Source organism: Pan paniscus, chromosome 19, assembly GCF_029289425.2.
Source record: "Pan paniscus chromosome 19, NHGRI_mPanPan1-v2.0_pri, whole genome shotgun sequence".
In the NCBI taxonomy this organism is placed as follows: Eukaryota; Metazoa; Chordata; class Mammalia; order Primates; family Hominidae; genus Pan; species Pan paniscus.
In genome coordinates, this window is record NC_073268.2 from 29,334,236 (window position 1) to 29,346,210 (window position 11,975).

An 11,975-nucleotide genomic window follows, 5' to 3' on the forward strand; every position below is an offset into this window, starting at 1 on the left:
ACGCCAAAACCACACTGACCAGGCACTTGCCTTCCCTCTCTTCCCCCGTGTCGGTAAGAGAGAGGCCAGTTGTGATAGTGGCCAAGGAGAATCTAGGGCTGTATTGTTGTCCACTGCAGTAGGCACCGGCCACATGTGGCTGCTGGCATGAAATAGAAGTGCAGTTCCTCCATCGCACTGGGTAAGGCCTCCAGTATTGGACAGCACACAGAAAGGTTTTCATCATCAAGAGAGTTCTGCTGGTCAGCCCTGCTCCAGGGGACGCCTCTGCCTTCGCATAGCACACTGCTTGAGGCCCTGCCAGGCACCAAGCACTGCCCTGGGCCCTTGGGATAGAGCGGGGAAGGTGATGGCTCTTCCAGAGGATTCCCTCAGATGGGGAGGCAGCAGTATGAGCTCTGAGCAGAAGTGGGTATGGTTGATACAGAGGAAGTTCTTTGCCACGAGAACTTTCAAGCAGTGAAAGGAATTCCCATCAGGACTCAGACCCCAGGCCGAGATCTTGCCCTGAATGTACCCTGCCTCTGCTTTCTCCTGCATCCCATGCTAAGCAGGGTCATGGTCTGAACTACTCAGATTGGATTTCCAAACCATCCTTGTATAAACTGCTCAGAACTAGCATCTTGCTCCTTCTTACCCTCCTCCACCCTTGTCTGTGCTTTTGGGTTTTGCGCGTCACCTAGCTGTGGTGCTTGGCCTCCACCTTGCACATCTCTGCAGTGAGGCTACATAAGAAGCGAACAAAACTATCAGCCACTGAGCTCCTTGGTGCCAGCTGTCTGTCTGCTGTGCTCTCAGACTGCACCAGGCCTGGAAGGTTCTCAAGCTCCAAAACTTTTGATGAGGAAACAACATAAGAAATGATTAGCCCATGCCCTCACATCTAGTAAGAGAAAGAGCTGGGATTAAACCAGGCCCTGCCCCAAAGCTTATTGTGCACTTTGTACCACATCCCTCCGTCCAGAGCTCAAGCTAGTTTGACAGTTCATGGGCCACCACGTCTGTCCATGACAGCTATTTCTGTATTTTTCTGGTGTAAGAGCCTTTTAGTCTTAGAGCACCAGTCTCCCTGCTCCCCTACCCCGCCCCACTGGGGAAGGGGTGATGGCAGCATCCTATTGCCTAGCTGCCTGTTTTCTATCTCCCTACCCATGTAGACTCTGTCCTGGTGGAAGCTAGGAGGTGGGTGCCAGCCAGCGCATCGGAGGCTGTCTGCAGCATAAAGCAGACTTTAGGGTGCTGGATGACCTGCAGTTCTTTAATGAGGGACCTAGAACCAGCCCAGATTTGGGGGAGGAGGGAGTCTAGCAGCTGTGGGCAGTGGCTGAGCCTGGCATGGCCTGGCCTGAGATGCCTCCAGGTGAATGGGGCCCCTATCTAGCCTTGGCCCCAGCCCAGGGGTGGGGTGCCCATACCACTCTGCCAGGCCCCGGGCCCACAGGGTGCTGGTGGTATGGTAGGTCTCATGGCTCTGGTTCCTGAGGGCCCAGGGTTGAAGCTGAAAGTAGGTGAGGGGTGTCCTGGGGCCCTCCCCCTTAACAGGGAAATAGGTATTCCAGATCCTCCAGCCTCCGCATCTCCTCCGGCCCGATGGACACGATCTTTTGCCGGGGTTCCTTGCGCCGCACGGTGATCTGGATGGGGTAGTTCTCAGGAAAGCTGCTGAAGTCAGTGGCCAGGGTTGCAAACTGAAGTGAAACAAGAAAACCCTTCAGAGTTCCTTCCCAGATCTGAACCTGGCTCTCTCTCTGTCTCTATCACCCCTTTTTTTTCTGTCTGCTGACTCAGACCTTAAACAGCCTTATCCAACCTAGCCATTGACGCAGGAAACAGGTGCAAAGATGCATGACTCAAGCCTGTACCTCCTCATTATGGGATATTTCCAACCAAAGGGCTGTCTGTACTCAGGCCTCTATACCCCCATACCCCTACCCCATACCCAGGCTGTTCCCTTCTTCGTCCCCCTTTAGCCTCTTGTCTTCCCTGTTTCTTTCAATGCCCTTGACTTCCCAGCCTACTCACAATCATGGGCACTGAATTGCAGAGTCTAAAAACCAATGGCTTTGGAAGGGGAACATTATAGTGATGTTGAAAAATACATTCGTTTGCATTCCTAGTGGGCCCCAGAGTGGCTTAATCCTTAAACCTCCCAGAAGCATGCATTCTGGAATTGATGCTTCTTGACCCAGGCAGAAGGAAAGCTAGCCAGATGAGTCATGTGGGCATAGGGGTGTTCCCAACCTCCAAAGCCCTGGTTCCCTGGCTTTGGACTTCTCTCCACCCCCAAGGCCCCTCTTTTCCGAGGGCTCACTTTGTAGGGCTTGCACCACTTCCCCACCCCAGCTGTGTTGGCTGCACGGACACTGAGGCAGTAACACGTGTTAGGCTTTAGCTCCATCAGCTTGACAGTAGTGCCCAAAATCTTGTTGAAGATCCATGGACGATTCTTTGCCTCGGGCAACTCATTCTCCTGTGTTTTGGCCACCTCCTGTAACAGGAGCTGGTAGAAACTGACCGGCTGCTTGCCCAAGGCGTAGGTCCAGGAAATCTAGGGGAAGAGAGAGGCCCGAGGCTTCCTCAGATATGTCCTGTCCTTCCTGTCCCCTCACCCTCCCAACTGGGGTCAGGATGTCCCATGCCCATCCCCTGCTCCTGCTGGGGCCCAGGCAGGTCAGATGGAAGGTGCAAGGTACTGCAGCACTGAGTGTGGAACCCCTGCCCCGAAGCATGTACTACTCTCCTGGGCAGCCCCACCCACTTTAGGGTACACCCTCATTCCATATTTCTTATATGCCAGGGGTCCTCAACCCTTGGGCCGCCAACTGATAGCAGTCCATGGCCTGTTAGGAACTGGATAGCACAGCAGGAGGAGATTGGTGGGTGAGCAAGCGAAGCTTCATCTGTATTTACAGCTGCTCCCCACGGCTCAGGGTACCACCTGAGCTCTGCCTCCTGTCAGATCAGCAGAGACATTAGATTCCCATAGGCACGTGAACCCTATTGTGAATTGTATGGGAGGGATCTAAGTTGAATGCTCCTTATGAGAATCTAATGCCTGATGATCTGTCACTGTCTCCCATCACCCCCAAATGGGACCCTCTCGTTGCAGGAAAACAAGCTCAGGGCTCCCACAGTTTCTACATTATGGTGATTTGTATAATTATTTCATTATATATTACAATGTAATAATAATAGAAATAAAGTACACAATAAATGTAATATGCTTGACTCATCCTGAAACCATCCCCCCAACCGGATCCATGGAAAAATTATCTTCCATGAAACCAGTCCCTGGTGCCAAAAAGGTTGGTTCTAGACTCTGTCTAGACTCTGTTAGCTGAGAGGGACCTTAGAGATCATCTTATCGACTAGGTCCAGAGAGGTCAAGTGACTGGTCCATCATCATACAGCAATTAAGTGACAGCCAGGGTTCAAACCCATAGTTCCAGAGCCCATACACTTTGTACTACAATGGTTGCCAAGCCTGGCTAAGCATCTCAGGGAGATTTTATAACTGCAGATTTCTGGGCCTGCTGCCTCCTGTCTGGTTTCTCCTCCATCTAGGCCAGTGGTTGTCAAACTTGGTGTGCATTAGAATACCCTGGAGGACTTATTAAAAGATAGATTACTGGGCTCCGCCCCAACAGTTTCTGACTCAGGAGGCCCAAATGTGGTGGAGGGAGATGAGAATTTAAATTTCTAACAATTTGCTGAGTAATGCTGACATTGTCCATCTGGAGAGCACTTTGAGAAACACTGCTCTGGGCCATCCAACAGTGGAATTCCAGGCATCTTCCCAAGATACAGCTCGAATTGCTTTCATCATCTGATGTGAAGCTTTTTACAAAGCTGTTCCCTATTACTTACAGAAAAGTCTATAAAGTAGTCTAACACTGGAGGACTCTGGAAGATGATCCCAGACTAACATTCCCCATCCTGTCCCCTGTCTTCACTTCCCATAGTGTAGGACGGTGTTGTTCGACGTGTAGCCCGCGGACGGGGAGCCACAGCATCCTCTGGGAATCTGTTACTAATGCAAATTATCAGGCTTCACCCTAGACCCTCTAGGGAGGAGGCCCAGCAATTCTGAGTAGCCTCACTTGATCCCAGGTCCTCATCCAGGGCTTCTCACGCTTTCATGTTCCTACAGATCACCTACCATCTTGTTCAAATTGAGATTTCCTCCCTCACTTTCCTGTGAGATTTTGCTAGGGTCCGCCCCTCCAGGGAATGCCTCCCCTCCTCCACCTCTAGATGTTTACATGCTACCTCTACATCCCAGCTCAGATGTTACCAAAAGCCACCAAGCTTATTCCCGCATCTGGAAATATCTTTCCCTCTGAATTCCTGGTGGCACTTGCTCTGAACTTTTCCTACAGCACTGAACCCTTTCTGTCTTGCACTGGAGTTTTTACAGACACATCCTCTCCCTTCCTAAACCGTGAACTTGAGGTCGACATGCAGGTGGCAGGCACCTTCTCACTACCCATGGAGCTCAGCTCAGTGCCTGGCACAATCAGCCTCTGCTGAACGCATGAGCAAGGGAAACGCACCACAGCTGTGGAATTGTTGACGGTGTGCTCAAAGATGAAGGGGGTGTCCGGCAGGTCCACAACCACAGAAGATTCTGAGTGCGTTGAGGAGGTTTCTGTCTCCAGCTCAGGGTTGTCAAGGTCCAGCAGGCCCCTTGTGGCCATCTGGGACTTCGATGGGCATGGGCAGGGGCCGAGCGCCAGGTCCTCGTTTTCTGCATTCTTGGCCATTGGGGAGAAGCTGAGTTTGTTCAGCTCCCCCTCCAGCATCCCTGCAAAGAAGCTGCTGTTGGGCTGGGTCACAGCTAATTTGATGGGGTTCAGCAAGGTGGATGAGAAGGCAGAGATGCTGGTCTCATCAGAGCTGCAGTCTGAATCCTCTACTGGCAGCGGCTTCCTGGAGCAAAAGGGGAGACAGGTGAGTCAGATGAAGGAGGCCACCCCAGCCCGTTCCACCTGAGGGCAGGCCTTGGGCCTGACTTACCAGCATCCCCAGCCATTTGCAAACAGCTTGGAACAGCCTCATTGCTCTATAGCATTGCATTAGACTCACCAGGGCACTTACTAAAAATGCAGACTTTTAGTCCCTGGTCCCCAGTTAGCATGGGACTAGAGAATCCGCATCTTTAATAAGATCCTGGCTGGGCGCAGTGGCTCACGCCTATAATCCCAGCACTTTGGGAGGCTGAGGCAGGCAGATTCAAGGTCAGGAGTTACAGACCAGCCTGGCCAACATGGTGAAACCCTGTCTCCACTAAAAACACAAAAATTAGCTGAGTGTGGTGGCTGGCACCTGTAATCCTAGCTACTTGGTAGGCTGAGGCAGGAGAATTGCTTGAACCCGGGGAGCGGAAGTTGCAGTGAGCCGAGATCACACCACTGCACTCCAGCCTGGGCGACAGAGTGAAACTCTGTCTCAAAAAAAAAAAAAAAAAAAAAAAAATCCTTAGAAAATCCTGATGCAAGTGTTCTGCAAACCACAATTTAAAAAACATGCTAAAATGGCAAGTCCTCCCTCCAAAGTGGGGTGCAAATGCCCCAGGGAATAACCACAAAGATCTACTGGGGTATGGAAGTAATACATTCAATTTCACTAATGTTTATTTACTATTGTTTAAATTTTAATGGAATTACTAATATTTACTTACATTTTAGTGGCATTTAATAATACCTATTAATATCTAGCACGTAAAATTAACAGAAATACAAATACATATATGGGCCAGGCGCGGTGGCTCACACCTGTAATCTCAGCACTTTGGGAGGCCAAGGTGGGTGTATTACCTGACGTCAGGAGTTCAAGACCAGCCTGGCCAACATAGCGAAACCTTGACTCTACTAAAAATACAAAAAATTAGCTGGGTATGGTGGCGGTTGCCTGTAATTCCAGCTACTTGGAAGGCTGAGGTGGGAGGATCGCTTGAGCCTGGTAGGTGGAGGTTGCAGTGAGCCGAGATCCTGCCACTGCACTCCAGCCTGGGCAACAGAGTGAGACCCTGTCTCAAAAATAAAATAAAACAAATATACATATGTTGGTGTGGATGCTCAAAAACTTATTTCTTCCACTCTGAATTTTTTAAAATTATGAAGTATTTTAGACTTATACAAAAATATCAAGAACATTATATTAAACCTCCATTTACTCCTCATCTACCTTTAGAAATAAAATCTTATCACTATGGGTAAAGCCCCCCAGACACTTCTGTCTCCCACCAAAGTCCCCATCCTTCGACCGAAAAGTAATGAGTACAGTAAAGTTTAAATTGTGTATTTATTACTCAATGTGTGTCTTTATAGGTTTCTTACATATTTATGTTATCCCTAGGCAAGATCTATTATTTTTCACGTTTGTAGATGTTGTACAAATAAAAGATATTATTCAGCACATACCCATCTGCAACGTGCTTTTTTCACTCAACTTTGTGTTGACATTCATCTATCTTGATACATGTAGCCCTGGTTCAGTCATTTTTACTGTTTTATGATTTTCCATTACATGGATATTTGTTTTTGTTTTTGTTTTTTGAGACAGGGTCTCCCTCTGCTGCCCAGGCTGGAGTGCAGTGGCACAAACTCCCGGGCTCAAGCCATCCGTCCACCTCCACCTCCTGAGTAGCTGGGACTACAGGTGCACATCACCATGTCTAGCTAATTTTTGTGTTTTTCTGTAGAGGCAGGGTTTTGCCATGTTGCCCAGGCTGATTTCGAACTCCTGGGCTCAAGTGATCCTCCCAAAGTGCTTGGATTATAGGTATGAGCCACTGTGCCCGGCCTATATGGATATTTGTATTGTTATGAGATGTTTGCTATTACAAAGAAAAACCTTGTACATGATCCCCACCACTTAACATTTCTTTTTTCTGTTTTTACTCTTTTTTCTTTTTTTTTTTTTGAGCTGGAGTCTTGCTCTGTCGCCCAGGCTGGAGTGCACTGGTGTGACTTCGACTCACTGCAACCTCTGCCTCCCTGGCTTAAGTGATTCTCCTGCCTCAGCCTCCCGAGTAGCTGGGATTACAGGCCCACACTGCCACATCTGGCCAATTTTTGTATTTTTAGTAGAGATGGGGTTTTACCATGTTGGTTAGGCTGGTCTCGAACTCCTGACCTCAGATGATTTGCCGGCCTCAGCCTCCCAAAGTGCTGGGAATACAGGCGTGAGCCACTGCCCCCAGCCAAACAAAAAACAATATTTTTTTAACTGATGAAGAACACCAAGCCAAAAAGTTTGGCTTTCAAATCTTTTTTTACCTTTACCCAAAGTAAAATACACTTTCCATGGCAACTTAGTACATGCATATATACACCTATAACTAAGACAAACATTTCACAGACCAACACTTACTCTGTGTGCAATGGGCTCTGGAATTTCCAATTCTATTATAGTTTATTTTATTTATTTATTTATTTATTTATTTATTTATTTATTTTTGAGATGGAGTCTCACTCTCTCAGCCAGGCTGGAGTGCAGTGGCGTGATCTCAGCTCACTGCAACCTCCGCCTCCTGGGTGAGAGTGATTCTCCTGCCTCAGCCTCCTGAGTAGCTGGGACTACAGGTGCGGCCACCATGTTCAGCTGATTTTTGTATTTTTAGTAGAGAAGGGGTTTCACCATGTTGGCCAGGATGGTCTCGATCTCTTGACCTCGTGGTCTGCCCGCCTTGGCCTTCCAAAGTGCTGGGATTACAGGCGTGAGCCACTGCACCCGGCCAGTTTATTTTTATCATAGTGGTCTTCACCAACTAGAAGGACTTCTTGACCCATTAATAGGTCACAATTCACAGTTTGTGGATCCCTTACTCCCATCCAGCCTCCCACGTCTTGGTTGATGAACGGGCCAAGTTTTTCCTCCCCAAGTTCCAGCCTCATCAGCCTCCTCCTGAGAAATCCTGATTAGCCCAGATCCCCTATGCTAGCGCTTGGTGGACATTTGGAATAAATGATTCCCCCACCAAGGTCTTTTGTAGACTGAAGAGTCTGGGTATTAATGTCATATGTGCTTTAGATTGTCCTAATGAATTAATATTTCAGATTCACTTACTGCAAATGCTGGTACTGAAGCAAGCACAGAAGGCCGCTAGGCACTGGCTACATGCTGAACATCTCCTCCTCCTGATGTTCACAACAGCTCTGCTGGATGGGTGTTAGCCCCATTTGGCAAACGAGGGGCTGAGGGTCCCTGATCTGTTTTTTTTTTTTTTTTTTTTTTTTTTATGGAGCCTTGCTCTGTCTCCCAGACCCCTGGCTGGAGTGCAGTGGCACAATCTTGGCTCACTGCAACCTCCACCTCCCAGATTCAAAGGATTCTTCCACCTCGGCCTCTTGAGTAGCTGGGACAACAGGTGCGTGCCACCACATCCAGCTAATTTTTGTATTTTTAGTAGAGACGAGGTTTCACCATGTTGGCCAGGCTGGTCTCAAACTCCTGACTTCAAGTGATGCATCCGCCTCAGCCTCTCAAAGTGATGGGATTACAGGCGTGGGCTACCCCATCTGGCCTCCGATCTTAATTAAGTTGTCTAAGACCATAAATCTCTAAGTGGCAGAACTTGGATCTGAGTTTGGGCTTCTAGTCCAAGATTCCCAGTATACCATGAAGTTTCCTACGAGCATCCATCACTTTAGCCATACCTGCTTGCTTACGGGCACTTTGGGGAATGGACACCACATCCCTCTCACATACTCAAGACCAGCTATGTAGTCTGTGGAGCCCAGTGCAAATTGAAGTACCCTGAGCCCCTTATTCAAAAATTCTGAATTTGAAGATAGTAACAGAAAAGCATTAAACTAAGCACAGGCCCCTTGTAAGTGCAGGGCTATTTGTGACTGCACAGGTCATTCACCCATGTGGTGGGTGACCTGCAAGTAATTCCCCCAGCCCACATCACCCTGTACCACCACCCCTTCACTGGCTAACTCCTTTCCTTCCTTGGAGACTCAGCTCAAATATCACTTCCTCCAAGAAGCCTCCTTCAACTGCACCCAGTCTCAAGCTATACTAAGCCCCTCTGGTCCCTCAAGGCATCCTGTCCTGGCACTTACCAGACCATGCTATATCATTCTCATTATTGCATGATCCCCATCCTTTCACCCCTGACCTCCACATGCCAGACTGGGAGCTCCTTAAAGGCAGGGACTGTGCTTTCCAGCTCTATGTTCCCAGAACTTAAACACTGGGACAGACACCTTGCAGGTGCTCAAAGAGTTTTGTGGAATGAAGTAGAGGAAAACCAGACTTGGTGAGGAGGAACAGCAAAACCCAGTCCGAAGGAAGGCAGGCTACTGGGGAGCAGTCAGGTAGATGAAGGTACCAAAGAGAGAGGGTTGAGGAAGAGGAGCCATGGGTGTGTCAGGGGTTTGGTGATGGTGAGGACCACAGCCAGTCAAGGCAGGATAAGGAGCACTGTCAACAAACTGACTAATCCAAGAAGGCCTCCTGGAGTGGGAGCTCCATATGCCTCCAAGAAGTGATTTGGGGCTCAGGAATATATAAATAGATCCAACCTGCCCACACGCTCTTCTCTGGGAGTCAAGGAACTGGGTTGTGACAAGTCAGGGAAGTATAGATTCTTTGTCTCTCTGCCCAGCCCCCGGCTCCAGCCTTTCTTAGAAACTATAGGCATGGTGGCTCAAGCCTATAATCCCAACACTGTGGGAGGCTGAGGCGGGAGGATCGCTTGAGCCCAGAAGTTCAAGACCAGCCTGGGCAACATGGTGAAACCCCATTTCTACAAAAAAAAAAATTATATATATATATAAATATATATATGAAAATTAGCCAGGTGTGGTGGTGGCGCGTCAATAGTCCCAGCTACTTGGGAGGTGGAGGTGGGAAGATCACTTGAGCTCAAGAATTCAAGGCTGCAGTGAGCCGAGATTGCACCACTGCACTCCAGCCTGGGTGACAAAGCAAGATCCTGTCAAAAAAAAAAAAAAAAGGAAGGAAGGAAGGAAGGGAGGAAGGAAGGAAGGGAGGGAGGGAGGGACCAGATTTGTGTCTTACAGTAGGTTGATGGTATCATCCTCCAAGAAGTTGACCAAATTGCCCTTTGAGGCTAGTGGGAGTCCTTTGGTAGTGACGGTCCGGTTCATAGACTTGGGGTTTGGAAAGGGTTTTGGCAGTTGGTCAAGGGCATTCATCATGTTGAAGTTTTCTTTCTTCAGTACAGCCTCCTCCCCATCTCCCACTTGATGGAGTGCCTCTGATGCCATCTGGTTTGTTCGGGATGACACCCGTCACCATGCAGGACAACCCAGCTGACCAGAAGCAGAGAGAAACTGTGGGGGCAGTGGCCCACCTTTAGTTTGGGCAGTCTGTAGGTGCAATGAGCTGACTTCATAATCATCACAGAGTGTAACAATTACAGGCCAGCCTCCCCCCTTGATTTGAGGCTACTGCTGCCAGGCTAGCTATGTGGCTGGCCAGACCAAGGGCCAGTGTGACTGTGAAGCAGCATCATGAGAGGGGTAAAACCAAGGAACAGACTGCATGAGCCCTTGGGCCCCTTCCAGCTCTAATACTCCATGGTGATGGCAGCCCTGCCCTTCTCTGAAGATCTCAAAATGCCTGACACCTGTGTCCTTCCGCACTGCCCTGGGAAGGAGAATAAGGATGGTGAGAGACGGGCGTGGGATGTAGAGGATGGTGGTGTGGCCCTGAGAGATAGGCAGTATTGGAAAGTGTCTGTTGGGGAGGGAAACTTTGTCCGTAGAAGCTAAGGCTCTCTATCCTGAAACCATAGGCTGCAGACTCCACTGTGCCCAGTCGGTTAGTGAAAGGGAAAGCCCACATGGTTCATAGGGGTTCATGGCTCACATATGATCAGACTTCACTGCTAGAATTCTAAATGTGCCACACCCACACTCCCAAGTACTTTCCTGTGTGGAGTGACAATGGTGGCAGTTGCAGTGGGATACAGAGATGGGCCACACATGATCTCTGCTCTCAGAGAAACCACCTTACAGTAGGAAAACATGTACACAGCTTCAGGGGTGGGGAGGGGGGCTGTTAGAAAGCACTGGCTTTGCAGAGTCAGATGTGGATGTGAAGTCCAGCCCTGTGCCGCCTAGCTGGGTGACCTTTGACAAATGATTTAACCTCACTGAACCTCAGTTTCTTCATTGGTGAAACAGGGATAAAAAATAGCGCCTCCCTCACAGATTTGTGATGAGATAACCATGTAAAGTTTTATTTCTTCCTATGGATGAGGCAAAGCAAAGGACATTAAAAAATACCAAATCATATCTTTTTGTGTGTGTTCTATATAACCAAGGTTTCTTGCCCTTAAAAAAAAATAAAAAATAAAATAAAAAATAAAGGCCGGGCACGGTGGCTCACACCTGTAATCCCCGCACTTCGGGAGACCAAGGCAGGAGGATTGTTTGAGCCCAGTAGTTCGAGACCTGTGTGGGCAACATGGTGCAACCCCATTTTGTAGAGGCGAAACCTCTACAAAAAATACAAAAATTAGCTGGGCAAGGTGGCACGTGACTGTAGTCCCAGCTACTCAGGAGGCTGAGGCAGGAGGATCGCTTGAACCCAGGAGGTCGAGGCTGCAATGAGCTGAGATCTCACCAGGGCACTCCAGCCTGGGCGGCCGATCGAGACCCTGTCTCAACCAAAACAAAACAAACTTTTGAAAAATAGACGCAGGTGCCCTCTGGATGCTTTGCTTCTTCTTGACACCTGTCGTATAATCTGTAATGATGTGATTTCTGCGATTCCTTTTCATTGTCTATCTTTCCCTTGCTCACAGTAAGCTCCCTGGGGGTAAGGGCGGGTCGTCTTGTGTCGCATTTTGTCTCCAGCGGAGATCCGTTCCGTTTGGAACGGAAGCTGGCGCACAGAAGGCTCTTTAGAAGGTCGGTGTGTGTGTTGCGGCCGAAGGTAGAGGCCGAATGTGGCCGTGGGTGGCGTGTTGAGCGCGGAGGGGGTCGTGGGACTCG

General features: G+C 49.0%; 1 protein-coding gene across 3 annotated transcripts; it reads right to left on the reverse strand.

Annotated features, from left to right (window-relative positions):
- Positions 1-19: 19 nt before the first annotated feature.
- FNDC8 (fibronectin type III domain containing 8) lies at positions 20-11,781 on the reverse strand. 3 transcript variants are annotated; one of them, XR_008621612.2, is made up of 5 exons: positions 10,033-11,781; positions 4,554-4,929; positions 2,312-2,548; positions 1,416-1,688; positions 20-834 (listed from the first exon to the last, which is right to left on the reverse strand). XR_008621612.2 is itself a non-coding variant. In XM_003817992.4 (4 exons), exons 1-4 carry the CDS (start codon positions 10,239-10,241, stop codon positions 1,536-1,538), a joined length of 975 nt encoding a protein of 324 aa, XP_003818040.1. In that variant the 5' UTR covers positions 10,242-11,781; the 3' UTR covers positions 20-1,535. The 3 variants fall into 3 exon arrangements, 2 of the variants coding, with proteins under 2 accessions (XP_003818040.1, XP_034797978.1); XM_003817992.4 differs by having other exon boundaries at positions 20-1,688; XM_034942087.3 differs by lacking the exon at positions 20-834 and having other exon boundaries at positions 1,239-1,688; positions 2,339-2,548.
- Positions 11,782-11,975: the final 194 nt, after the last annotated feature.

What these genes read in the sequence shown, in the direction of transcription:
- FNDC8 (XM_003817992.4), bottom strand. Translation starts at nt 10,241, where the DNA reads ATGGCATCAGAGGCACTCCATCAAGTGGGAGATGGGGAGGAGGCTGTA. An exon ending in GATGATACCATCAACCTACT is followed by an intron (nt 4,930 to 10,032) that starts GTAAGACACAAA and finishes CTTTTGCTCCAG; the next exon opens with GAAGCCGCTGCCAGTAGAGG. An exon ending in AGTGGTGCAAGCCCTACAAA is followed by an intron (nt 1,689 to 2,311) that starts GTGAGCCCTCGG and finishes GTTTCACTTCAG; the next exon opens with TTTGCAACCCTGGCCACTGA.